General features: G+C 43.1%; 1 protein-coding gene across 2 annotated transcripts in view; it reads left to right on the forward strand.

The window, feature by feature from the left end:
- Positions 1 to 26961, forward strand: part of LOC117814759 (septin-7-like) — a 62004-nt gene that overhangs the window by 21004 nt on the left and 14039 nt on the right. For both annotated transcript variants that reach the window (XM_034686254.1, XM_034686253.1), the window contains exons 3-8: positions 7291 to 7397; positions 17128 to 17228; positions 17333 to 17467; positions 23498 to 23615; positions 25087 to 25179; positions 25642 to 25738. In XM_034686254.1, coding sequence (XP_034542145.1) covers positions 7291 to 7397; positions 17128 to 17228; positions 17333 to 17467; positions 23498 to 23615; positions 25087 to 25179; positions 25642 to 25738 — 651 coding nt within the window. The remainder of the gene's footprint in view (positions 1 to 7290; positions 7398 to 17127; positions 17229 to 17332; positions 17468 to 23497; positions 23616 to 25086; positions 25180 to 25641; positions 25739 to 26961) is intronic.

Consider the following 26961-nt stretch of genomic DNA (forward strand, 5'->3'; position numbering starts at 1 on the left):
ATATAGCTGGTTATGTTACAAAGTGAGGGCAGTGATTAAAAATGGAAACTTCTTCCCTAACTGCACTGTACATGCCTGCACCACAGGGACACAGGGACACAGCCCATTGGCAACAACTGCAGTGCTTTTCCTTTATAAACTTGGTTTAGAGAGAGATGAGCTTGTAGAAGGGGATCAGCATCAGATGGACCCTTTATATCTACAATCAGAACCAGAATCAGAAATACTTTATTCATCCTGGGGAGGGAAATCCGGATCTGGATGTTTTATAGCTCCTACATGTTAACCTTGTTCTGGTCTCCAAACAGGTCAGCTAAAAGTGTGCTCAGCATCTTCCAGTCTGCACCCTCTCCTACATCTGCGCTCAGTTTAGTATGCATGAAACCCTCCATGCCTCTTTGTTATTGCAGGACAGAAGCCTGTTTACAAATCCTCTCCACAAAGACCGCTCATTGCCTCCGGGCACCACACTCAGTACAGGCCACTCTGTCAGTGTGCACGTGCATGTATGGATGGGGTCGTGCACATGTGCATGTTCATGCTTGCTCAGTCAGACCACTGAAGGCGAGTCTCTCCCTCTTTTTACTCATTCTTCCTCTCAGTTCTGCTCCGCTTCTCGGCATCTCTATTTTGAGATGCACATGTCTGCCGTGACCCAGCACGTGCTGATTCTGTCAGATTTAGTCTCAGGCTCGGTGGATCGCAGCAGAACACCATCTCTTTAATTTAACTAAAATAAACACCAGTGGAAAGTGGGTTGTGTCCCTTAGCTGGCCCAATATGACCTCGGCTCACGGATGGAGCGCTGACACAGTTTAGGTTGGATTCTGACTTGTCTATGGACTCTGCTGGACTTGCAGATCCTTATCTTTGGCCAAACACTGACCTTTGCCCCCCTGCCTCAGCCATTTAGCCTCAACAATGGAGAATTATCTTCTGTAACAACCAAACACAACTTCTCTCACATCCAGCGTTTGTTTGTCTGTCACTCGGTCTGTGCTGAACTCTCTTTTCATGCCTGTATGTTCCCCAGATGTCTCATCTCACACTCTCTGGTCCAGGCCTCACACATGCCTGTGATGTGGGTGTACTGTGTGTGTGGGTGGGTGTGTGTGTTTGTGTTTTTTTTGTTGGGTGCTAGTTTGTAGGCTTGTCAGGATGTGAGGGGGCCAGCTGCTGCCCTCAGGGCAGTGAGAGAGAAGAGGGGGGAGGCAGAATTGAAGGAAAGAGAGGGAGGAATGTGAGGAATCTCAAGGGAAGACCACTCCGACCGTTTGTATGTTTGTTTGTCTCTTTGAACTAAGCTCCATACAGCTCTTTCAATCTTTCTATTCCATATGCAACATTTGAAATCTGAAGATTACACTTTCCGTTTGAAACCCTCAGACTGTGTAATACATGAACATAGTCTCTGTGACGTCACCTGTCTGTTTCTGAAGCAGAGTTTTGAAGCCTATCGTCGGCAGGAGCCATATTGGAAATGCTGACTCAACCTAACTGTGGAGTATCTAGTATGATGCAAAGACAAGGGCTGTTTCCGAAACGGCCTCCTACATACTACCTACTAATGTAGTAGGCAGTAGGTACATACTGTGTTTGGATTTAGTCTGTAGTATGACTGTTCTGTTGGATCTGGTCTGCAGGATGCTGGGTCAGGTGTTGCTGGATTTCTGGTTTCAGAAAGCGGAAGTAAACAACGATCAAGCTGATAGATAAACTGCTTCTTTAGCATCACTTATGATTTAAAAAGTAAAGGAGTGATTTATATGGAATTTAGTCATTTTCATAGCACCTAAAAACTGAGTGCCCCCGTCATATATGGAAAAAAGGAAAACACTGTGCGTTGTGGGAAACCGATTGCGAGGAAGACTGGTCCGATGCATACTGAGACATGTTCCTGAATCAGTACAACATCCAGGGAGTTTTGGCATACTGCAGATTTTGCTCTTGTTAGCATGCTGTATACTGAATTTAAATCAGTACACACTGCTAGTTGAGTAGGCGGTTTCGAAAACAGAGAGGTAGTTGAGGCAGGCCGTTAGCCTCCTTGCGATCAGCTACAATATCCCCGCCTGTCAATCAAGTCAGCCATGTCCTTATTTGGGCAAAACTCGTAAGTTTAATATCTTCAACAATAACCAAAATCTCCCCCTAAAGTGTGTGCTGATAGAGAAATGAGCTTTCCTCCTGCTGGGTGACCTGCGGGTCGCCCTGGGTGCCCCGGCGGTACCTGTTTGCTTCCGGTCTGGGTCCTTGGCTTGTCCCCTGGCCTGGGTCTCCCGTGGCGCGTTGGGTCCTTTGGTCTGACTGCTCTCGCGGCCCGGGTGCTGGGCTGAACCGCTCGGCTGGTCTGACCCAGGTGGTATCATCTGCACCAGTGGTGTTCTTGTTACACAAATAGAACACAGCACGGCGGCAACCCTCTGCGACCCAAGCTTCAGTAATGATTGTGGACACTAAGGGTTGCTTAATCATTAGTATCACCGCACAGAGTTTTTTGGCGTCATGGTGAGATGGTCCCTCTCCATCTAAGTGTCTTAGGTCTCTCTCTCCTTCTCTTTCCCTGTCCCTTTGTATATCCTTATGTAATCTTTCTTTCACTTTCTTTTTTTTTTTTTGGTCCACCTAGGTGTGCACGCCCTCTTTTACAGAACATGATATTAGCTGTCAGTAAAAGATAGGCCAGAGTTCTAAGAGGGATGGTGATGGTCACACGCACACAGTCACAAGCACAGAAGAATTAATATTTGACAGTTTGTGACAAACATGACACAAACCAGAAACATATGCAGACACGTTTTTTGAACCAGGCTGAAAACATGTTTATTTCTGCTGTAAAGATTGTCTTCTTTGAATTGGTGTGTATGTGGTTTCCGGTGTTTCTGCAGCCAGCCTCAAGTGGACGCGCGATGAACTGCAGTTTATAGCACTTCCACATGGGCTTCATATTTTAAGACTGGAGGTTGCTGCTTGTTGAAACCTCACGTCAATGAGAGAGCATTGGTAAACTAGCAAGGTATCTGATGCTCTGGTTGTAGCTTGTTGAGTTGATTTGTGCATACAGTAGTTTTTCTACTCATCATACTGATTAGTACTCATGCCATGATATGTATTATCTATTTGGGATATCGTTGGGATTGTATGAGACACCTAACACTGGATTACATAACACCCTCATGCACGTGTTAAAGCAGGCAGACTGTTCCAGAAGATATAAGTCAGCTAACGTCTGCAAGTAGGCCAGAGCCAAATGAGTGTCTCTGCTGTGACTACCTATCAGAGCCAGTCTCTATCCACATCCAAACCCTGAGAATGATGATCCAGTGACCCTTCATGTAGACTGTGTCAACAAAAACACACAAGCACAAACAGTGATTTTCAGTTACTCTGTTCTTACTTATCTGGTCATTTTATTCTATGGTCGTCATCATGAGCAGAGGTTTCTGCAGGCTGGGACTGTGAGGACTACCCCCTGTCGTCTCTTCATGATCCCCACACACAAAATGAAAGGGTTGAAATACAGAAGTGTAGCAGCAGAGAAATAGGACAGACTGGAATGTGGTTAGAGGCTGAGTGACGATCAGACGGAGAGAGAGGAAGAGACACAGCAGGGGTTTGCTGGAAGGGTCAGCTATCCATCCCATCCATCCCATCCATCCCATCCATCATCGACGTTCATGTCATTAGTCTATTTACAGACTACGCTTCCACATGTCGTGTGGAACCAATATTTAATTAAAGCTGAACTCGGGAGGCTAATTGGGACAAAGCTGCCCTCAGGGGTTCAGACGACTGCAGTGACAGAGTGAAGCATCATCACAGTGTGGGACTCTGTCAGACAAACCTTCACTTTAAACACGCATTCTTCATTCAGCTGCACAAACACGACTAAGAAAGAGCCATGCAGCATTTATTTAAACCTCTAGAGAGGGTTTATCTGTGATCTGTATAAATAGAGGTCAAAATGCTGCAGAATAACGCCTCCTTCCCTCCTCCCTGTGCTGTTTGTGAAACAGTTAGAGCCTCTAACACGATGTTTGCTGATGATCCACTGCCATTTGTTGGCAGTAGGGAGGACTTGGGACCTCTGAAAACCTCTGACCTGTAGACTCCAGGCCTGGCTTCGCTCAAATTGACATGTTGTCATAGTTAAGTTAAAAAGGATGTAACGATAACACAGTGTTTTATTCTGAAAATTAACCGGATGTTTTTATTTTGTTTTGGTGCCTGACTTCCTGTCCCGCTCCATCTGCTCTGTTGAGATTGATGCGTCGTGCTCCGGCATCCGGCAAAAACAGAAGTCTGGCATATCTCATCTGTTATGTTCCGACCTGCCGGATCAGAGACGCAGCCGAAACGCAACGGAGCGGATCCAGTGGAAGTTAACACATTGACTAGAATACTGACCTATCAGATCTGGTGATGTGACGGATCAGAGACGTATCTCCTGGAATGTGGCCTTGAAGTTGTCTGTTTGTTTTGAGTCCTCGGCCTGGGCGACACATCTGCTCCTCAGGCAAGACAGGGCACGCCTGGCTCAGCTCAACCACAGGTAGAGTCTGTCAGGAACTGAAACTGAAACCTGAAACCTTTGACCCATGACATTCTGTCCTAAACCCTGTGGGGACGCTGCGTTCACACAGGTGAAGTGAGACAGAGAGGGAGACTCAGACGTGTCAGGAGGAGACAGAACAAAGATGTCAGGGTGTAGGGCAGTCTGAAGTCAAGCGGGCGGCGTGATATCAAATGATTAGTAAAATACAAGAAGGCCAAGCTCTGGACCGTCCTGTGACCCCCATGCCTCTGCCTGATCCTTCACTTCACTCACTGCTGTCTGTTTAGTAGACTTCACATCAGCAGCTACACCAACACACCAACACACACTCACTCAGTCACTCAGTCAGTCCCTCTCCTCTCACGTTTAGTTAACCTTCTCTCCTCTGCAGTGCTGGGATTACTTTGGATTGAGGAGGGGAGCTGCTCATACATCTGTGCTGTCCCGCCATGTAACTGCCTCTGTGTGTGTGTAAGTGTGTGTGTTTGTGTGCATGCTTGACCTCAACTCCACACAGTCCATCAAACGGGGGTCATCTGTCGTCTGTCTCAGTGTCTCCTGCAGTGTGTGTGTGTGCGTGTGCCGGTGTTTTCATAACTCACTGGGAGAGAATATCATCCATAACTGGACAAACACACACAGGGGGCGGAGTGAGAGGTTAAGGAGGGGTAAAGACTGGATTCCAGCGGGTCTTCTCACCACGCTGTCACTGACTGACGAGAAACACAGATGTCCCGTTGATGAGAAAGAATGAAACTGTTCTTCTAGTGAGTGTTCACCCTCAGCAGGTGGCTGACGTTGAAAGGGATAAAAACAGAGTTGGTATTTATATTCAGTCAGGGGCGTAGAGATTCTGGTTTTTGACCAATCACATTTTAGCATGTTTGGTTGCAGGGAAACGGCAGGATCGGCCAAGCTGTAATCCAGGAGCCTTTCAACCTCCATCTGACTAATGTGGCCTTTGATTAACCCCACACACAGCTGTGATAACAGATATCAGTTCATTACAAGAGTTACACTCCAAACAGACATTCAATCTGATAAACGTGTTCTTGCATCTCCAGCTGTGAGACAGATCTTGGAAATCTGCTGCTCAGGCTGCACACAGGTTCTGTATGAACTAGTGAACTAGTGAACCCCCCCCCCCCCCCCCCCCACACACACACACACACACACACACACACACACACACACACACACACACACACACACACACACACACACACACACACACACACACACACACACACACATAGACCTGTTCCATTAACAGCCCGTTTGTGTGGCAGTCACATTAGCCAGCAGCAGGACAAGGTGCTGTTAGTAGCAGGCACTGACAGCGTCTGTCTCGGTCTTTATGTCGGTGTTTCTGTGACGCGGCGTGGCGTGTATTACAACCAGGCAGCGGTAGAAACGAGGAAAAATTGTACTTTTATATATTCAAAGTAACTCTTTGCTTTTTACAAAGTGAGCGAATATTAAAACATTTGAAACTCATTGCCCATCCCTAGTGGAGAGCTGTCACTCAGCCGCAGCCGCCAGCTGAGCGTCTCCGCTGTTTGCAACACCTTCAGTCAGCTGATTCTGAAACATGCTTTAAACTTGAAACACCTCCTTGATAGATGAACCTAGTATGAGCGCAATACATCTCTACTCCAGCAGCACTACAGACAGCCTCCTGACACAGACTGATTACAGTTAGTCAAAGTCTGTGATCGGAGCTGAATCCAGAGCAAAGGTGTGCTCTCAAGAAATAACAGACCGATCAATATCAAGTCATGTAACTCAGCTGTGTAATGAAGCCCATAATACAGAAGTGTGATTGATGCAAACCTGCTCTTCCTTCCTCTCTGACATCACTGCAGTCATATTCAGTCACGTTTGCTCACTCCACTCGGTTTTCTGTTGTTTTAGGAAAGCAGAACACGTCAGCCCAGATCAGTCCAGTCTGATGTATCTGATAGTGTTTAAGATAAGATGTCCACTTAAACATTTTCCATCTGTGTAACTTAATGATGATAAAGTATGAGACAGAACTTCTGTCTGAGAAGCTCTGTGATGGTGAGTCAGTCAGAGGTCCAGCTCGGACAAGCAGCCCTCCAACCCAACACTCCTCTGTGTCCTCTCCTGAGACACGGGCCAGATGCTCAGCCATTAATCACTGCAGTGTGTGTGTGCATGTGTGTGTGTGTGTGTGTGTACTCCTTGACGAGTTAATGTTAATTTACGGCTGCCCTGAACGTCAGCACTGGAGCAAGGCATGAAAAGTTTGCACAATAAGAGAGAGAGGGAGACGTACACATGGGGGAATCCTTTATTTAAAGGGACGGGGGAGTGGACGTGTGTGTGTGTGTGTGTGTTTGGGGAGCGAGTGAGCAGGAGGTGGAGAGGAAATGTTTTATTCCCTCGATCTGAAAGCTTTTGTCGCTGGCAGACGAGCTGCTGACCTTTTCCCCCACAGACAATAAATCGACTTTATTTTCTCCGCTCCAGCTCAGTCCCTCCAGGCCCTGAGTGTGTGTGCGTGTGTGTGAGAGTGTGTGTGCAATGCAGGCACACACATGTACATGTTAATCAGGGTGTGTTTGCTATTGGGTGAATCTGTGCCTGAGCTCAACATGTGTCCAATAGGCTCTCTGTTAGTTCTGTGTGTTTATGTCAGATACAATATGAACTGTTGGGTATTTGAGAATGAGAATGACTCCTCTGTGTGGTGTTGGTCTGTGTGTCCTCAGGTGAATCCGGTCTGGGGAAATCAACACTCATTAACTCTCTGTTCCTGACTGATCTGTACTCCAAGGACTACCCTGGACCCTCCCAGCGCATCAAGAAGACCGTGCAGGTGAGCAAGTTGAACAGACTTTTTCTGCAGTGCTCCAGATTTTAATTTAAATTTTTTAATTTGTATTTTTAGTTTTTTATTGTGGAAGAAATGTGCTTTACAAGAAGAGGGTGACCAAGTGATGGTAGACAGAATAACAAAGTGACAAGTAACAAGGCACGAATATGAACAACATAAAAAGCTGACAAACAAAGAAGTTGTAAAAATAATAACAAAAACAATAACAATAATAATAATAAGAGGAAAACCAGGGCAAGAACAACAACAACAAAATAAAAAATAGAATTAATGTTTATTAAAAAAAAGCAGAAATAAAAAATAAGCATTGAAAGGAAAAAGGAAAAAAAATTGAAAGTGAATATTATATTAATAATGATAATGAAACAGATAAGGCTGAATGATATTTTTCTAATTATTAATTCAAGGGATTAATATAACATTAAAAAACAAAAGAAATATCCTATATTAATACAAATATATAAACATGTATAATGCTCCAGATTTTCAAGTTACGTCCATTTATTACAAAATAATGATAGGCTGTAATAAAGTCATAGCTCATATATATTGTCCAACTCATTTGGACTGTTAGCTTCTCTATCTCTTACAAATATACTCTCAAGACCATGTTGTAATGATCGGAGGAAGAACATGTGTCATGATTTTTCTATGATTTTTCTATGACTTCTGAAACATGTGAACGCTAAGCAGTTCAAAGGAACAGTCTCGCTTGCTTTCTGTCTGCAGCTGAACATTTTGAGACACCAGGGTCCCCACCGGAGTTAGAAGAGAGCTTGCAAGTTTTGTTTTTAGAGATAGTTATAGAGAAGTTGGGTGTTTTAGAAATGTGTATTGAAAGTCTCCTTACAAAGCAGCATTCTCTGATTTTTAACAACCCACACAGAGCTGAATTTGGTAAATCATGCTGATTACAACGCTATGAAGTGAACTATGCAGCAGTGATTGTGTCTGGACAGCCAGTGGGATCATCTTGCAAACATCCTAAAACATTGGGTTGATGAAGACTAATATAGAAGTTGTGATTGGGAGTCATTCATTGCTAACCACTTTGAAAACAGAGAGTTTATCCTTTGTTCCCAGACGCAGATATCGTCGTCAATAGCCAAATGGTTCTCAAATGATCTCTTGGACAATGCTAAGCCCACCTTAACTTGCTCTCTCATTTCACCACAGATTCCAAACCCAGGTGTAGAAATGATGAGCTCTAAGATATCTCCAAACATTTCAGTATCGTGCGTTCCTGGATACCAAGTGTCTTTAAGAAAGCAAACAGGATCCGACGCTACCTTTGTCTGAACTCTGAGTGAAGTTAACTAAAGGTCATGAGTCAGGGTGGAGGGGTGAAGGAGTCAGAGACAAGGTATCTTTCTCTGTCTCTATAACTCATCCAACCATACTGATCCTCATATATACATAGATGTTGTCGAGCAATATATCTATGTGTCTGAGGATTCTCTTCTGCCTTTGGGTCATTATATTGTTGAGATGTACCATAACTCTAAAACTGAAACCTGATCTCTACTGTATGAAGCTGGTCCTGACCTGTGTGTGACTTAGTGCAGACTGCTACATGACCCCATCACGCAGAGGTGAGTTGACCAAGGGAGAACTCACTTACATGATTGTTATGGGAAGAAGCTGCTTTACATGAAACCATGGACTTGGTGTCTACATGAGCTCTTAAGTTGACCTTTTCCATCCCAAAATATCACCAAGCTTCACAGCTCCGTCTCCTCAGCCAGCTTTGTTTGTGATGCTGGGGTGAAAGACTTAAGCACATCAAGGAGGGAGGAGGATGGAGGCAAGAGATGAGATTATTCTGCAGATGAGGAAGAGAGAGAGAGATGGAGTGTGGTGGAAAAGGAGAGCAGGAAAGAAAAGCAGAAGAACTAAGTGGTACAGGACAAGGCCACAGGGCCTGCTTTTGTCCTTTTATGGTCATGACAAACTAAGGAGGAAGAGGAGGAAGAGGGAGGCTGCATCTGGAGCAGCAGTGGGGTGCAGAGGACAGAGGAAGCGAGGGAAAGCTGTTTGGAAGAAGTGAGAAGGATTGCTCAGGAGGAGGGAAGGAAGAGGGCGGTAAATGGGACTACTTAAGGATCGAGGAGTCGGTTTGTGAGGGACGTGTGTGTGACAGGAGTGTGTCTGAAGACTGAGACAGGAGGGACAAAGAGAAGCAGGGACCAGGAGGACAGACCCTGCTCTGCCCCCCGGGCCTGAAAGGGTCAACAGTGCAGGAATGTTCCACTGAAATACAACACACACAGACACAGACAGACAGACAGACAGACAGACAGACAGACAGACAGACAGACAGACAGACAGACAGACAGACAGACACACACACACACACACACACACACACACACACACACACACTGTGTAAATGATTACACCCCACACACACACACTGTGTAAATGATTACACCCCACACATACTTTTATTGTGCCAAATCATCTCTAGCAGGTTATTGCTCCAACCCACGCTGAACATGGTCGACTTTATATGATGTGAACACAAGCATCACCCACGCATCCTCAACTACAGTTTTCCTAGAAGCCAGCTATTAAATCTGCCAGCCAGCCAACCAGAAGTGCTACTGTGTAGGCAGGGCGCTGAGAAAATCCACTTCAAATTCAGAGCTAAACAAAAGGACTCTTAAAGGTGAATGATTTCATCCTGCTTTGAATTATTGGTACGAGTTTGGTTTATTTTCAGATACCAGCTTGTAGCTCCTTTTTTTCTTCCACCATAAAATAATGGAAGTGAATATTTCATTCAACAAGTTGACCAGTTCTTCCATCAGCAGTTTTCATCTGAACTACTGCACTTTAAAGGACATCTTTTTTTTTTATATAGATTTCAAATGTGATTTTTCATTCCTCTGAGTGCTTCAAATTAAATTTTATTTACGTTGCGTAACAATAGTTACAGCCAAATTCCACCAGATCCATGTCCTGTCAGTCTCCAATCCATCACAGCACCGGATCTTATAGGTTTCTATTCTAGTCTGTGTTAACTTCTACTGGATCCGCTCCGTTGCGTTCCGGCTGCGTCTCTGATCCGGCAGGTCGGAGTCCTCCAAGACTTCTATTTTTGCCGGATTCCGGAGCACAACACATCAATCTCAACAGAGCAGATGGAGCGGGACAGGAAGTCAGGCACCAAAACAAAATGAAAACATCTGGTTAATTTTCAGAATAAAACACTCTGTGTTATCACCAGATCGTATTTCACTTAACTACAACAACAAACAGTCATGATGAGCGGAGCCAGGCTTGGAGTCAACAGGTCAGAGGTTTTCAGAGGACCAGAAAGACAACATGGATGAGGAGAGGAGGAGGAGAATCCTTGATTCAGTAGTTACCGCGGGAAAACCTTGGTCACATGACTCCAGCTGTCCGGTCGTCCTGCTCCGTGCTGCGTTCCGAAAACGCAACCGGTGGGTGTTGATGGACGAGAGAGCACAGAGCCGGACCGCAGTGGATCAGAGACGGACCGGACACAGATCTGTTGGAAGTTCGTGTCAGCCTAAGGCCTCTATGCTCCAGCAGGAATAAATACAGCCCAATATAGGGCATCTAAACAAGGTACCTGTCTGCAGATCAGTACCTCATATAATGTGTTCACAAAGTATGATACACAGATATGGTATCTGGTGGAAGTCCCGTGTTAGCTACCTTTACAGCGCTGACCTTCAAGAGACAGAAAGCTGAAGAGGAAGGATCAATAGAACTAACTAGCTCTGTGTCATTGTCCACTTTTATCAATCAATCAATCAATCAATCAATCTTTATTTCTATAGCAACAAATCACAACAAATGTTCTCCTCAGACTCTTTCCAAACAGAGCAGGTCTAGACAGGATCAGATCCAGTCCCCTCTTACAGTCAGGACTCAGTCTGATCTCATCGTAATCCACCATGAGCAGAGCACTTTGCAGCATTTAGCAAGTTACAGTGGCAAGGACAAACTTCCTTTAACAGGCAGAAACCTCCAGCAGGACCAGACTCATGTTAGACACACATCTGCTGAGACCGTGTTGGAGAGAGGGAGAGAGAGAGATGATAGTGGTGAGTTGGATAGTAGTAGTTGTAGCAGCTGGAGTCTGGTACGTCCACAGCAGCAGAGATCCAGAGGAACCTACGAGACAAGGGAGCTCAGGGACTCCAGAAAGGTCTATGGTTAGTAACTTTAATGGGACAGGAAGAGTTAAAGTAAGTGATGGGGGGTGAGATAGGTGTGTCAGTTCCCCCGGCAGTCTAAGTCTATAGCAGCATAACTAAGAGCTGGTCCAAGCCTGATCCAGCTCTAATTATAAGCTTTATCATAAAGGAAAGTTTGAAGCCTACACTTAAAAGAAGAGAGAGTGTCTGCCTCCTGGACCCTGACTGGTAGATGATTCCAAAGGAGAGGGGCCTGATAACTGAAGGTTCTACCTCCCATACTACTTTTAGAGACTTTAGGTACGACCAGCAGGCCTGCATGTTGGGAGTTAGTGTTCTAGAGGGGTAATAGGGCACTCTGAGCTCTTTAATATACGAAGGTGTCTGACCATTAAGAGCTTTGTAGGGAATCAGAAAATAGGGATGAGACAACCCAATGACAGAAGCTGCACACATCAGGCAGAGACGACTGTGATTCAGGAAGTGAGGCACCAACATTGGGTGCGATTTTCCTCTGCTAAATGTAATGAGACGAATTCAAAGTCTTGGTTTTGGTATCAGTCTTAAATGTATCCTCAGTCTTAGACACAAACAGGGTGTTATAATTCAGTCTTAATATGAGAGTTCATAAATCCTACTTGAGATGTTTGTGTCCCCAGCAGCTCTGTACTCTACTCTCCTGTGATTATTTGTATCTGTCCTCAGTGTAGCTCAAATAAATCTGCCTGCAGGGGTTCAGTGATTTAGTATCCCGGGCAGTGAAAATCAGTGTGAGATTTGTAATCTGAAATCCTTTCCCTCATGCATGTGTCCTCATTCATTGTAGAAACAATCACACTGTGCTGCTGCATCTCTCCATGACTTCAGCACAGAGCTAAACTTACCCTGTTTTGACGAGACTAAAAACATTCAGAATCTACGTGCTCCTTTTTTTGGTTTGTCCCTAAAAAGCAAACCTCAAGTGAACCCCGTGAGCGCAGTGTGGGCATGCATGCTCTTCTGCAAGTAGCAGTTAGTGTGTGTGAGAGTGTTCACCCTGGGTGCTGTGGTCTGAGGCTGAGGGAGAGAGACGGGGTCAGAGTATTTATATTCCAGAACAATCTCTCGTGTTCTGTCGCTCGCTCACATTTCCTCGGCTTGGATTTCTTTTAAATGATGGTGTTCGGACTGACGGCATTTTTGAGGTTTTCTCCCAATCTGTTTTTCTTCATGGAAACGGTGAAAATAGCAGATTCGGTTTTGAGATGGCGGACATGTCATGCACATGCACTTATAGAGCAGTGGTTCCCAAAGCGGGGGTCGGGACCCCTTGGGGGGTCGCGAGACACTGATTGGGGGGGTCGCAAGATGCCTTCCAAAAATCAGTAAAAAAATGATCTAAAATTGCATATTTTATCCTTTTGTTGTAAAAAAACATATACAAAATGTAAATATTAAACATCCTCAGTTTTTCTTCTTTACTTTGTTGCCACATGACCCCTAAAGAAATGATCCTGTGATAGCCTTCTTTAAATAACAAAGCTATCTGTAGTCTTTTGGATCGGCCTACTTGTTCTGTGAGCAACATTTAACTACATCTGGACAGTGGGGGTCTCCGGTCTCTGGCACTCGTACACATTTTAACACATGCTGGATGCACAATGAAACTCCGATATGTCAAATGTATGCTCAGCTGTGAAGTCGTTCACATCATCCGAAGGTTTGTGGAAGCTGAGGAATGTTTGTGTTAGAGCGAGAGGGCTGTAGTTTGAGTTAAAGGGGGATCCTAAAATAACTCAATGGCCTTGTGAAAGTATGCGGCAAAGCGAGGGAACGACAGACGAGCTGCAGGAAATGATGGATCTGTGGAGCTGAATGTGAATATATGTGACTGTGAGGTTGCATGGTTTCCCGCTCTGCTTTTTCAGTTTCCAACAAAAGCAACACGCAGAGATCCTATCAGGCGGTCATTCCCAGAACAACAGTACGTTGGCTCTTGAATCACTTCAGCACCTTCGCTGTAGCCCAGAAAATACACAGCTCGGTTGTTATTCCAGGCCGATATGGGTCTAACATCAATTGACAAGGAATGACTCGTTTTAATCACAGTATACACTCTTAAAAAATGAACACAATCAAGTCTGTGGGTTTGGGGCGGGATGGCGGGTGGATCTCCATTCTTTTCTCTCAGTTAATGTACATTTTGAAGAGATTTGTTTCCACAGCTGTGTGATTTGTGACTGTATTGAAAAGATGAAAAGCAAACATTTATATTTTTTGCGTTACCCTTTTTCCTTGAGCCTAACACTATCACTCGTATGTAGTGGTGCAACGGATCATCGTTGATCCGTGATCCGTACGGATGCCTCTCCACGGTTCGGCACGGACGTGGTCCGCGGATCGGTTGATGAAGAAAAAAAAAGGTTGCGCGTCAACTCACTCGTCAAGCGCAGTGGTAGTCATGGCAAGTGAAGGAGCAGAGGAACATTATAACCCTCCTGCATCTTGGAAGTCACATGTATTGGAGCATTTTGGTTTCCCTGTGAAATACAGTGAATGCTGAATGTGCTTGAGCCACGTTATGAAATTCCGTCGCGCACCCACTAGACCAGAGGCCGTCAATACGCGGGCCGCATCCGGCCGCCTATTTGTGGTCCCCGAACTGTTATTCCTTCACTCTGTGTTTTGATCGGGTCACCGTGTGTTTACCGGGACTTGTCTCCATGTCAACGATACGCAGACAGCCTGTTACTGGGTCACTTAGAGTCCAATGCTGCGAGTGCAATTTTTAACTTTCACTTTCGTTTATGGAGCAGTTTGCATGTTGGCACTTTGCCAACTGTAGGACCCTAGAATAATACGGTGTGTTCACAGTTTGCAGCTCAAAGAAAAGTGGACGGTGAAAATCAGCAAATGAAAGAAGAATAGAGTGAAACTTTTAAAGTTCCTCTTCTCCTTCACTTGCCATGCCATGAAATGCAGTGAATGAGGCAGGACTAGGCCCACAGATGCTTTGCACATGCAGTAAATTTTGAGTTGAATGTTGTTTTTATTTAATGGGCAAAAGTGTTTTACAAAATAAATAGAGGGACAAAGTTGTATTTGTCTTGTCGTCTTTCTTTTTTTTTTTTTTTTGTTGATCCGAAAAATGATCCGATCCGTGACTCAAATCCGTGATACGATCCGAACCGTGAGTTTTTTGATCCGTTGCACCCCTACTCGTATGTGTCATTTTGAATCTCTTTAATGGATACTATATAACGCTGAGGAAAGTATGAAAATCAACAGGAGAGATTAAAGTGTAATCCTATCGTCACTTCAACATTTCAACACATCCCCTTCCATTGAATCTCATAAGCTTCACATAGAGACACACCTCTACCTCTGCAGTTACCTCACAGCCATGACACTTCCACCTCCAAAGCATACGCACTGAACTTAGTTGAACTGCACTCACACATTAGCATGAATAAGCCGCTTTCTGTCAACTCAGTGGTGGAGTTTTTCGAGTCACCAGCCGGGCAAACGTGACAGAAAAGCCATTTCTCTCATTAAAGCTGGAGTAAGTAGCTTTAGCGAAAGCAGCCAGAGAAAGCTCTATTTTTCAGGAACACCATTAGAAAAACATTCCACTAAACCAAGCGGCAACCTCCCAAGCCCATGCTGAGGTGTTATAAACTGCAATTTACTTGAGGCTGGCTGCAGAAACACCAGAAACCACATACACACCCATTCAAAGAGGACGATCTTTACAGCATTAATAAACATGTTTACAGCCTGGTTCAAAAAACGGCTTGGCTCTACGTAGCTCATTTCTCTATCAGCACACACTGTACAGGGGTGAATTTATTTTGAATGCAACCGTTCAGAAGATTTTCAGATTAGGAGTTTTGCCCATTTAATGACTTGACTGACTTGACTGACAAGCGGGAACACATAGTTGTTGGCTAGGAGGCTCAAACCCCGCCCCTTTCCGTCACACTAAGTTATGTTGAGTTCCGAGTTACCAATATGGCTCCCACCCACGATTGGCTTCAAAACAGCGCTTCAGAAACAGATGTGTGACGTCACGGATACTACGTCTATATTTTATACAGTCTTTGCACTAAACATACACTGCCTCCTCATTGTCTCTGCATGAGAGCTCTGTAAGCAGTGAGGAGAAAACACTGTCGTTGTCGCAGGCTATATCAAATTGCCTGTCTCTGCCGATCTTCAGAGGATGTTAGTTAGAACAGCAAGCCTCTCTACTGCTAATGTTAGCTCGTAAGGACTCCTCTACATACGATTTGATTCGTATCATGATTTGTGGTTGCCGATACGATTAAAGGACAGTATTGGTTCATTTAGAACGATACGATCTGAAACAATTCAGTGACTTGAAATCGATTCAGTAACTTTTCAGCCAAAAATTCAACCATAGTGACTGTGAGATAAATCCCCTGATACTGGACAGTCCTAGATTCCTGTTGTTGCTGTGATGTTTTTGGCCCGAGCCGAGTTTTGTCCTCATCTCTGATTTAACCTGCTGGAGAGGCCTGAGGCTTCTGCAGAGCTGATGTTACCTTGATGAACGCTGCAAGAGGTGCCTGGATGGTCAGCGTTGTGTGAAATCCCATGGCGCCTTAGTAGGTGGTTGGATAGATTTGTGGTGTTGCCGTGGTTCTTTACTTGACCTTTACATATCCTACAAACAGCGAGCGACTTATTTAGAACATCTCCGTCTTTGCAAAAGCCAAAGTGTTTCCACACGCTGGACCGCAATGGTGGCTTGATCATTTCTGGCTCGCTCGCTTCTCCTCTGCCGTCCGCCATGCTATGTTTAGTTATCTGCTGGCGAGTGGCGATGACGTCACAGACAGGCAGCCTGAATTGAGTAACGTTTAACGTCTTTATCATTGAAAGTACAAAAAAAACACATCCATATAAAGTCTGCCGTGCTTAAATCCAATGTGTTATTTTCTAGTATGGATACAATGGATTTATTACCTTTTAAAACGATGTTAGATCAATATATGTCGTCTGGAAGGCCAACTTGCCGAGCACAGATCAATGTAGTCGGATCATAGGAATATCGATACACCGGTGTGGTAGATGAATCGTTACACCCCTAGTACATATACATATAAAAATGTGTGCATATTTTCATCACTGTTATCAGAAGGGTGCTGAATATCTGCTAACATTGGAGTGTAGTTATTATATACAGTGGAGGTGACGATCATCCATCAGGTCCTTCATCTAACGCCATCACTGCTGTTTGAGACGGTTTGAGACTCCTCACACGTACACCCAGCAGACACTGTAGTCTCTGTCCCTCCCCTGTGTGGGAACACTTACAGCCTGGTGATGTATCATCCGTGCTCTGAGTGGGGGGAGAAAGTGTCACACAGTAAAACATGTTGGCAGATGTGTGTGGGAACATTTGTTTTGCAGAAAGTGTATTCTGAAGCGTATTAACAAAGTGTTGAATCTGCACAAACACAGAAAGGATTATCATAACACTGAAACAACTGTTTGTTTTTCCAATCGTGCTGAACCTCGTGCATGTTGTTGTGTTTCAGGTGGAGCAGTCCAAAGTGCTGATTAAAGAAGGTGGAGTCCAGCTGACACTCACCATCGTTGACACACCAGGGTTCGGAGATGCTGTTGATAATAGCAACTGGTGAGGGGAGCCGGCACACACCCTGATCCACATGTGCACATTCAAATCTTATCAAATGATAACATGTTCTTATTGTATTTATTTCCCTCCTCTTTATCTCCTAGTTGGCAGCCGGTCATAAACTACATTGACAGTAAGTGTGAGGACTTTCTGAATGCAGAGTCGAGGGTGAACCGCAGATCAATGCCAGACAACAGAGTCCACTGCTGCCTTTATTTCATCGCACCCTCTGGACACGGGTAGGTCTGCATGAGACTCAAGTATATGAATCCACATCACTCCTACATTCAGTTAGTTTGATGCAGAAACACATCGTACAAACAATGATAAAGGCAGTCTGCAGGCCAGGGAAGAGACTGACAGTCCTGTCCAGAGGTGCATTTCGACCAAGAGTTCCCGGTCTTTCAGCCCCCTGCACTACTTTACCCTAGCTAAAAGGTTCCTATGCCCCCATTGTTGTCTGCGTTCGACCGTGAGCTGAGGTCCCGGGTAGATTGTGCAAATCAGGCCAGTGACGTATGGATGAAAAAAAAGTAAATGCACTACACCACCAGACCAGTAGAGGGCAGTAAAACAAAGACGAATGCCATTCATCACAGATGACACCATAGAAGCAGATGGACAGGCAGGTATCATTATGAGCAACACAACAGTTAGCCTGTTAGCATGAAGAGACTCAGCTGGTGCTGTTTTAGATGGTGCTATATTTCATCACAGATGGATTCACTGAATCAACACGTGAGAGGAGATAAGCGCGAGTAGCAAAGACGTTTCAACACGGCTTTAAAATCCTTTTGAACTCAAAAAGCCGTGGCAGAGATCGAACGGTGTTTTGGTTTAAACAGCGACCCTGTTAACTGGAGACTTTCAGCCGGATGCATCCCTCATAAACGTCTTTAGAGGATCATTAAATATCTGATGAGGATATTTTGAAATCTTAATAAACAAAAAACTAGTTTGCATTCCCAGGAACTCCCTCTGTGTTTCAACAGCTGTGTGAACTCCACAAACACTGACACGTTCAGCTGAAGGTCTCCAGTTTACAGGGTCACTTTTAAAACCGTAACACCGGGAGAGACTCATTCACGGTGGGCTGAGAGAAGTCTACTGTTACAAGCTGCTAAATCAAGAGAATCACAGCTTCTTCTTTTGAAAAGTACACACACATACAAAAAAGATAGAACAAATCAAAACTAATGAAAGCAAGAGAAATCAAGTGAATCACAGATGTGTGTGATGTTATTGTGGACGGAGGGCGGAATAAAAACACTGCAGGTAATCTACCAATCAGACACGTTCAGCATTGCAGGCCCTGCCCCCCAAAAGCCTAAATTTAGACCCTGGTTCCACCGGTCCAAACGCATGTAGTTCCGGGGGTAAAGTTCCTCTGGTCGAAAACGCCTCAGGTCTGCTTTATAGCCTCCAGAGCCCAGCCTGCTCAGGTGTGCTGCTTTAATGACAACAGCTTTCTCAAGACTCCGCCCACTCTGGAGCCAGTAAAGAGGAAATCAGAACACGGGTAGAGAGGCACACCCTGAGGCCGCAACAGCCAGTGTTGGTCTGGACTGGGTCAAAGGACGGTGCTGTGCCGACGGATGTAATGAACTGATGCAGAGCATAGAGGGAGATAAGAACACAACATGCGTGCCCTCTCTTTGGCGTGGAGGACGCTGCTTGGAAGAGAATCCACCTTTTTATCCAGCTTCCTCTCCAAGCTGAAGCCAGAGCAAAAGGAAGTGCATGTGTGTGTGTGTGTTTTTGTGTGTGTGTGAGTGTGTGTGTGTGTGTGTGTGTGTGGGGCAGCCAATTTTTGTGACCCACAAAGCTTATATAACCCACTTCTGCTCATGCTCAGTAGAGTTCTGCTCTCATCACTGAGTCAGCCAATCAGAGGGGAGGCTGGGAGCAGCTCATTGAGGCAGGCCTCTCATCTCAGACAAACACACTCTGTCTCCTCTCATCCTGTAGTCCCTCTGATGGCGTGTGCGTTTGTGTGGGAACATTTCTCTCCCTCAGTAAGGCTGCAGCACCGTCACTGAGAGAAAGCCATCCCTCCACTCAGGCTTAGTGAAGGCTGAATTTAAAAAACACAAATATTTTAATCATATCTGAGTTGTTGAAATCTTCTGATGCTAATTTAATTAGCATGCAAACCTTTTCTCAAAGCAGCAAATACAAAGAATGTGAACACGTTGGTGTCGTTTCTGTTGAAGCCAGCCTCTAAATCTTGTATCATCAATCTCTTTCCCTAATTCTAATAATTGAACCTCCTCCTGACACCAAGAGTTTCATACACACTCATGACCTTTTTTTAAAGTGGAAATCAAGATATATCGCCTAACCCACATTTTAAGTGCTACTTGAAGTATACCTTCATGCTTCATCTTAAAGGTCTAAATCCAAAGATATGAATGGAACGCTCCATGTGACAGGAAATGCCTCCAGTATCACTAGATGTAACGATTAGTCGTCACTTTTGGAATGTTTTTTTTAAGTAGTTGTTTTGCCGATCTTTCTGTCGATGTGTAAATCAAAACCAGCCTAGCTTACAATTCATTTGAATGTCGCTATCTTGAGATAACAAAGCTCATTTCTCATGAAAGCAGTTTCAATTATCTCATTATCACAAAGACAAAAGGCAGATCTCTCGATATAACAAGATAATTTGTCACAAGCAAATGGCTGCAGAGCTGGATTAATGACCAAACAGTACGTTAAGGCATTGATGGGAAAGTTTTGTTCCCTGTAATTACAACAGATGAGGTTGACCAACCATCTCTCTGCTTCAGCTGGCTGCAGTTTAAATCAAGCTATTTATTAATGCAGAGGAGAAAACATTAACTTTTTTGTACCATGTCTTATCTCATCAGTAATGAGATTAATGGCTTTGTTTCTGATGATGGGACGTTGATTATCTGAATATCTCATGAGACAAAGGAAGCTCTTTGAGGAAACCAAATAATTACCTCACAAATCAACCTAAGAGCATGAAACAATCATTATTACAAGCTGAGTCATGCTGTGCTTCTAACTGTCTTCCACAATCTTTAAGGGACAATGTTGAGTTCATGCTGAACATTAAGATCAGTCTCAGCTGTACACTGTGTTTAACATTGACCAGCAAGTCTTAAAATGCTCAATGACAGTTGTGAAGTAGAGTATTTATTAAACATTTGAAGTGTATTAAGTAGTGTAATGTGGCTGGTATTATGTAGATGTTAGCATTTAGCTCAAAACACTTCTGTCACCAGATTAGCTTGCATGGATTTACAGTGACGCTTTTTGAAAATCTATAATCTTTGTTTTTGACAATATTTCACGTGAATAATCTCCCCTTTAATCTCAAATCATCTTGAAATAATCTCATTTTCTTTTATCATTTAACATTTTATTCTGCAGGGGGTTTGTGTCTAATTCCTCTGCTTAACATTTTGCTGCAGCAGTCTTTATTTTATTGTGAAGTGTTAAAGGTTATAGAATTCTTACCATGTCAAACTGAGCAGATTTCTCTTTTGACTTTAACATTTCAGGACTTTGGCACCTTACTTAACCTAACATAGTAATCATTTCTGAAAAGCACCTAAACCTGATCTATGCTGCAAAAGAAATGGACCATCTCTACATCCCAACGCTTTTCAATGATATTTCCTCAGTTGGTGGTTCTTGGTTGAAACAAAAGTAGTTACAAACGTTTCATTTTGAGGAGCACCCCAAAGTTCAATGCTTGGAGAGAGGAAGGGAAATCTGAGTAAGGATAAATAAGAGCGACTTCAGTGAAGTATTGTATTCAAAAACTGTCAACACAAAATAACCATTGAGTCAACAACAACAGTAGAAGTTTGTTAAGTTGCTCACATATCGATAAATTGTCCTCTTTCTTCTTCTTTTTGTAATTCTCTTTTATTTGAGATATCTTGTCATTGTAACATGTTTCAATACATCTTAAAAACATGATATTTACTTTCTTTTTTAATAATAAAACAAAATACATATAAAGTAAAAACAAATGTCCTCTTTCTTCTGCACTATAGGAAAGGGCCGGGCTATAATTAATAAGCAGTCTTCAAATTCAGCTGCAGTTTGCATGAATCTGCCAACTCCCAACCATGTGGCTGTACAGCTTGAAATCACATAAAATGTACATTACAAAATAGGGATGGGCATTTCAAGCCAAAATACTATTCCATAATCATTGGCATCTATTCAACGATTATTCAAATAACCCCCCCCCCACACACACACACACACACACACATATACACACAACTCTCCCGTTAACAGCCCTATTGTGTAGCAGTCTCGTTAACCAGCAGCAGGATGAGGTGCTGTTAATAGCGAGCACTGACAGCGTCTATCTCAATCTTCACGCCAGTGTTTCTGTGACACAGCGTTTTACAGCCACGCTCAGTCTCTGGAAATACTTCTGTTGTGTAAAAACGCCAACCTCCGGTCTAAAAATATGAGGCAAATGCGCAAGTGGTAAAAACTGCAGTTCATCGAGGATCCACCTGAGGCTGGCTACTGAAGTACCGGAAACCACATACACACCAATTCAAAGAAGCCGATCTTTACTGCAGAAATAAACATGTTTACAGCCTGGTCCAAAAGACGAGTGTAGTCTGGAAAGCTCATTTCTCGATTGGCACACACTGTACAGGGGGACATTTTTTCTAACGCTGCAATTTCGAAGATATTGAGATTACGAGTCTTCCAATGAGAGACACAGCTGACTTGATTGACAGGCGGGAACACTGTAGCATTGACAAGGAGGCTCAAAGCCCGCCTCTTTAAGTCACAATCGCTTGACTGCAGCATTATGGCTGCCGCTGACGATTAGCCTCAAAACAGCTCTTCAGAAACAGATGGGTGACGTCACACATTTTATGGTATGAGATTCAGAAACGGAGAAAAATCGCTGCAACTGTCACAAATGTTTTCTTCTTCTTTTGCTATTTAATGCAGTTAGCATTCTTCTTCTTCTGTCTGCTAATGTGGTTAGCAAACAGCTTTAAGACGCTCTGTATTCACTGTCTGGTGGGAATACTGTATTACAACTAGGCACTGGTGAAAACACTGAAAAATTTACTTTTAAAATGAGAAAATATATAATATAAGTAACTCTTTGATTTTTACAAAGTGAACGAATATTCAAAAATCATTGCCAATCCCTATTACAAAATAAAGCATGCTCATGTTCTCAGACTAGTTTGTCTGTGATGTTTTTTTCCCTAAGAGGAAAAGGTCCAGCACTGACGTCTGCTCATTTGATAACATAACTCCATCTGTGAGTTTCTGTTTTAAGACTGAGAAGAAAAACATTTTTAGATCACAGAAGCTTAAACAGTCAGCATCTCCTGCTGCTATCAAGACTCCTCAGTTAAGACCAGACTCTCTGACTACTGTTTCATCTGAGATTGCATTTGCTCCATGACTTTTATTCTGCTGCTTCACATCTTTAAGGACAACTCTTTAAAAACACTCTTTAAACACCATGTTCGTGTTTCTCATGCAGGGTTTGAATATACGTGAATAGAAATGACATACAGGCCCAACGGTAGTCAACAATGTACTGTTATGTTTCCCTGTGGATTTTCTCTCATTATGCAGAGCAAACTCACTTTCCACATACACTGCCCACTCTCACGGAGCGACACCAGCCAGCGCTCTCTGTTTCAGGGCTCAGCAGAATGTGAGTTCCTCTTGTCAGTCAGAGACAGAGAGCCTGCAGCAGGATTACAAAGACAATCCCTCATCAGCCCAGCAAGACAAAACCATCAGTTGTTACCAGAGAAAAGAACATATAAGACAAAGTCACACTCAGCTGCCTCCTTTGTGTCTTTGCTGTGGGCGACAGGAGAACGTCTGGCTTTGGTGGCCCTCTGCTGGTGACCCACTGAACAACTTCCCCCCCATGCAGAGGGGGATTGTATTTCTATTCTCTCTGAATGACCTCTTCCTTCTCAGGAAATGTCACAAAGATTTACACACTACTGATTATGTAATCATTGCACTAAACCACAGCCCTGTTTAGGTTTCTCACTGTTTGTTTTCTGGAAGTGTTTTCTTAATGAAAGTGTTCGGGCTGAGTTGAGCTGTGGGCATGTGGATGTGGATTAAGATAAACCCATTGCGTGGAGGGCACACGGGCCAGTTCTTGCTCAGCTGGGTAACAAATAAGAAGCTTTGTCTCGACTTGTTTTTCAATTGAATCACATTTTGAAAATGCAGTAGCTTCTAGTTCTTACAGTTTTTTTCTGTCTGTGTTCCAGGCTGAAGCCGCTGGACATCGAGTTCATGAAGAGACTTCATGACAAAGTCAATGTAATCCCTCTTATTGCCAAAGCTGACACTTTAACTCCAGAGGAGTGCCAGCTCTTTAAGAAACAGGTACGAGATTGTGTATGTTTCACGTTTATGGAAACTGAGACTAAATTACACAGACGTCTGATGAATCAGTGTTAATCTATATAGTTAAAAAATGAGCTTCAATTAGATCAGATCAAACTTTATTGTTAATCTACAAGTGCAAGTACTACAATAGATCCATTATACAACAAATATATCTCTCTCAACTCTCTTTTATTATATTGTTGTGTTGTTTTTCTGTTTATGTACACGTTGAAAGAACAAAAGACTGTGCTATTGGTCAACATCGTTTTAAACTTTCACCAGAGCTAGGTGTCAGGTGCTTAGCAAATAGACTTCTGGCTCTAGTTATATCAATCAATCAATCAATCAATCAATCAATCAATCAATCAATCAATCAATCAATCAGACTTTATTTATAAAGCTCTTTTCATACAATGACATTGGAACACAAAGTGCTGTACATAAAACAACTTCAAATAGAATAAATCAAAAGAAAGAAAGATATATATATAGAAGTAAAAAGACCCCCCCCATCCTAATCCCAACCCCAACCCTGACTCCAAACCCACCCCACAATCCTAAGGTTAAGAACACAATTCATGCAACAATAATAATAACCACAATAATAATAAAAACAGTAGAAGTAATAAATAAGAAGTTGCTGAACGAACCGAGTAAACACTCTCATGATATCTTCATGAGGAACACTGGAGGTAAAATAAGATGTTAAAACTCAACACAGGAAATTAAACTCAACAAAATAAAATAAATGTCTAAGATAATAAAACACTAAATGGGAATCCATTAAAAGACAATAAGATGCTATACTTATAATATATGTATATATGAATAAGTAAATCAAATAAGTAAAAAGTCACTCAAATTTGAACTAGAAAATAAATACCCAAAATAAAATACATTTCTAAGATAATAAAACACTGAAATATTAAACCATTAAAATGAAATGAGATGCTATACTTAAAACGAATTAATAAAATAAATAAAAAGTGACTAAAATTTGAACTATATAATAAGTAAATAAATTGATAAAATAAATAATAAGTCACTACAATTTGAACTAGATAATAAACATATAAAGTAAGTAAGGTGAAATAAAACTGTTATAAGAATCAGTCTTTTGTTTGCTTCTTAAAATATTGATTCTCTGTGCAGCCCTCAGATCTTAATGCAGGGTGTTCCACAGGCGTGGGCCGTGATGATAATAAGCTGCCTCACCGTGGGTCTTTGTTCTAGCTTTTGGTACAATTAAAAGTCCACTACCTTATCCATATGCCTCACACATCAATGTGTATGTGGAGTCAGTCTCACTTACAGGAAAAGAATCAGATTTCACAAAAGCACAAAATGTCAGATTTTCACTTGAAGCTTCAATGACTGTGAATCAAAGAGAGAAATGATCATCTCTGTTGAGCTGTGGTTGTATGAGAGAGATACTGACTTCATCCTGATCACTTCTTCTCTTCCTCAGATAATGAAAGAGATTCAGGAACACAAAATAAAAATTTATGAATTCCCAGATACGAAGGATGACGAGGACAACAAGCTCATCCGAAAGATCAAGGTAAGAGAGAACGCAGACTCGTTAGTTATTCCAAACTGTATGTAAAGACCTCTGATTGAACCCAGGCAGAAAAACAGATTCAAAAATACTCCAGTCTGTTTTTTGGTTCGTATCCAGCCCCTGCAGCAGCTGCCTTTATCCCATTTCCCCATGCCTGGTACTCTGATTACACAACTGATCATAAGCTGTAAAGACAAGGCCTTTACCAGAGACAAGGTCACAGCAGCATTTGGAACAAAGATGTCTCAAGTATTTGATCATCTCATCGTTTTTCAGTTTTTTAAATGTTTTCTTAGCAGCTCAGGTTTCCACAGCCAGCACTGCTAGTATTCCTTCCTCCCCGTACCTGAAGCTTCTCTTATTCTGGGACACATTTCTGTGTGGCACAGGACGGTACTCCATACAGGAAGATCTGGATTCAACAGTTCAATCAAAGTAAAAGTCTCTTCCTTTCCACTCCAGGAGAAGATGCCTCTGGCAGTGGTCGGCAGCAATGTGGTTGTTGAAGTGAATGGAAAGAAGGTCAGAGGTCGTCAGTACCCATGGGGCGTGGCAGAAGGTAGGAAAGACGGACTTCTGTGTTGTGATGAAATTGAAATGGGCCTTGAAAGTAAACGTGAATAGAAGTGTGAACATGTAAAGTTTTTGTGGTTGAAGAAAGACGAATGATGCACAGGATGTATTTGCACACCAGTCAGACAGAGGCAGATGTGGGCGAGAGGCTGACGGGTGTTTTCCTCTGAAGGTTGATATGATTGAGAATATTCAGCAGTTTTCTTTCTATGATTGAGAATGATTTATCTGAGAGTGTGAAACAGTGCATGTTCTCCATAATGAACCCTGTATCCAATGAATGTATTAACTTCCAGATAATGGAGCGACTTGTCAAAATAAGTCTCAAAACATCTTTAAACTGTGTCTAATAATGTTAGACACAGTGTTTGAACCGTGTTGTCAGTAAGGTCATGCTCAGTCAGCCTTCTGTAAACGCATCAGAAGACAAATGTAGTCAAGATGCTTCTCCGTATATATGCCATGTTTGTCCGGCTAGCTTGAAGGAAAATTTTATGTTGATGTCTAATTAACCATGATGACAAACTGAAAGCTATGTCACCATGCTTACAGAGCTCTGCTAACAGGATAAATGATGCAGGAGCAGCTGCAGTCTCTGCTCCGCTCCACTTTATCCCCTCACGGACTAATTCCACCAGATCCGTGTCCGGTCCATCTACGATCCTCACAGCACCGGATCTGACAGGTTTCTATTCCAGTCAATGTGTTAAAGCTAGGGTTGGTAGTCACGGAAAACTAGCATGAATTTGAATCTAGCATTTCCTCAGGGCTCCGTCTACCCCCCCCCCCCCCTCCCCTCGGAGCTCAGCGCCGCTGATTCGCGACCATATGATGGTGACTGATTCAAAACCGGTCCTCAGCACATGGTTTGTGTTTTGCACTACGTCAACTCATGTCTCACTCAGCGGTAAGAAAACACCAAAACATTCTCATAGTGCAAGTTAAAAACACAAACAAACATGAAATGTACGCTTTGCAGGAGGCGGGAATAACGGCAGGATGGGATTTGATTGGTTTCATCATTTGGCTCCTGATGGCAGGGATTGGTTGGTGTTCTCCCAGGTTTACTCCGGCTGTAGATAGCAGCTTTTTTTACCTCTTTTTTAAGAACACATTATGTATTGATTACCATCGGGACATAAAGATCATTTTAACCAGTATAACAAAAAGTGGATCTAAATCTGACTACCAACCCCAGCTTTAACTTCC

This window comes from Notolabrus celidotus, chromosome 6 (assembly GCF_009762535.1).
Source record: "Notolabrus celidotus isolate fNotCel1 chromosome 6, fNotCel1.pri, whole genome shotgun sequence".
NCBI classification, from domain to species: Eukaryota; Metazoa; Chordata; class Actinopteri; order Labriformes; family Labridae; genus Notolabrus; species Notolabrus celidotus.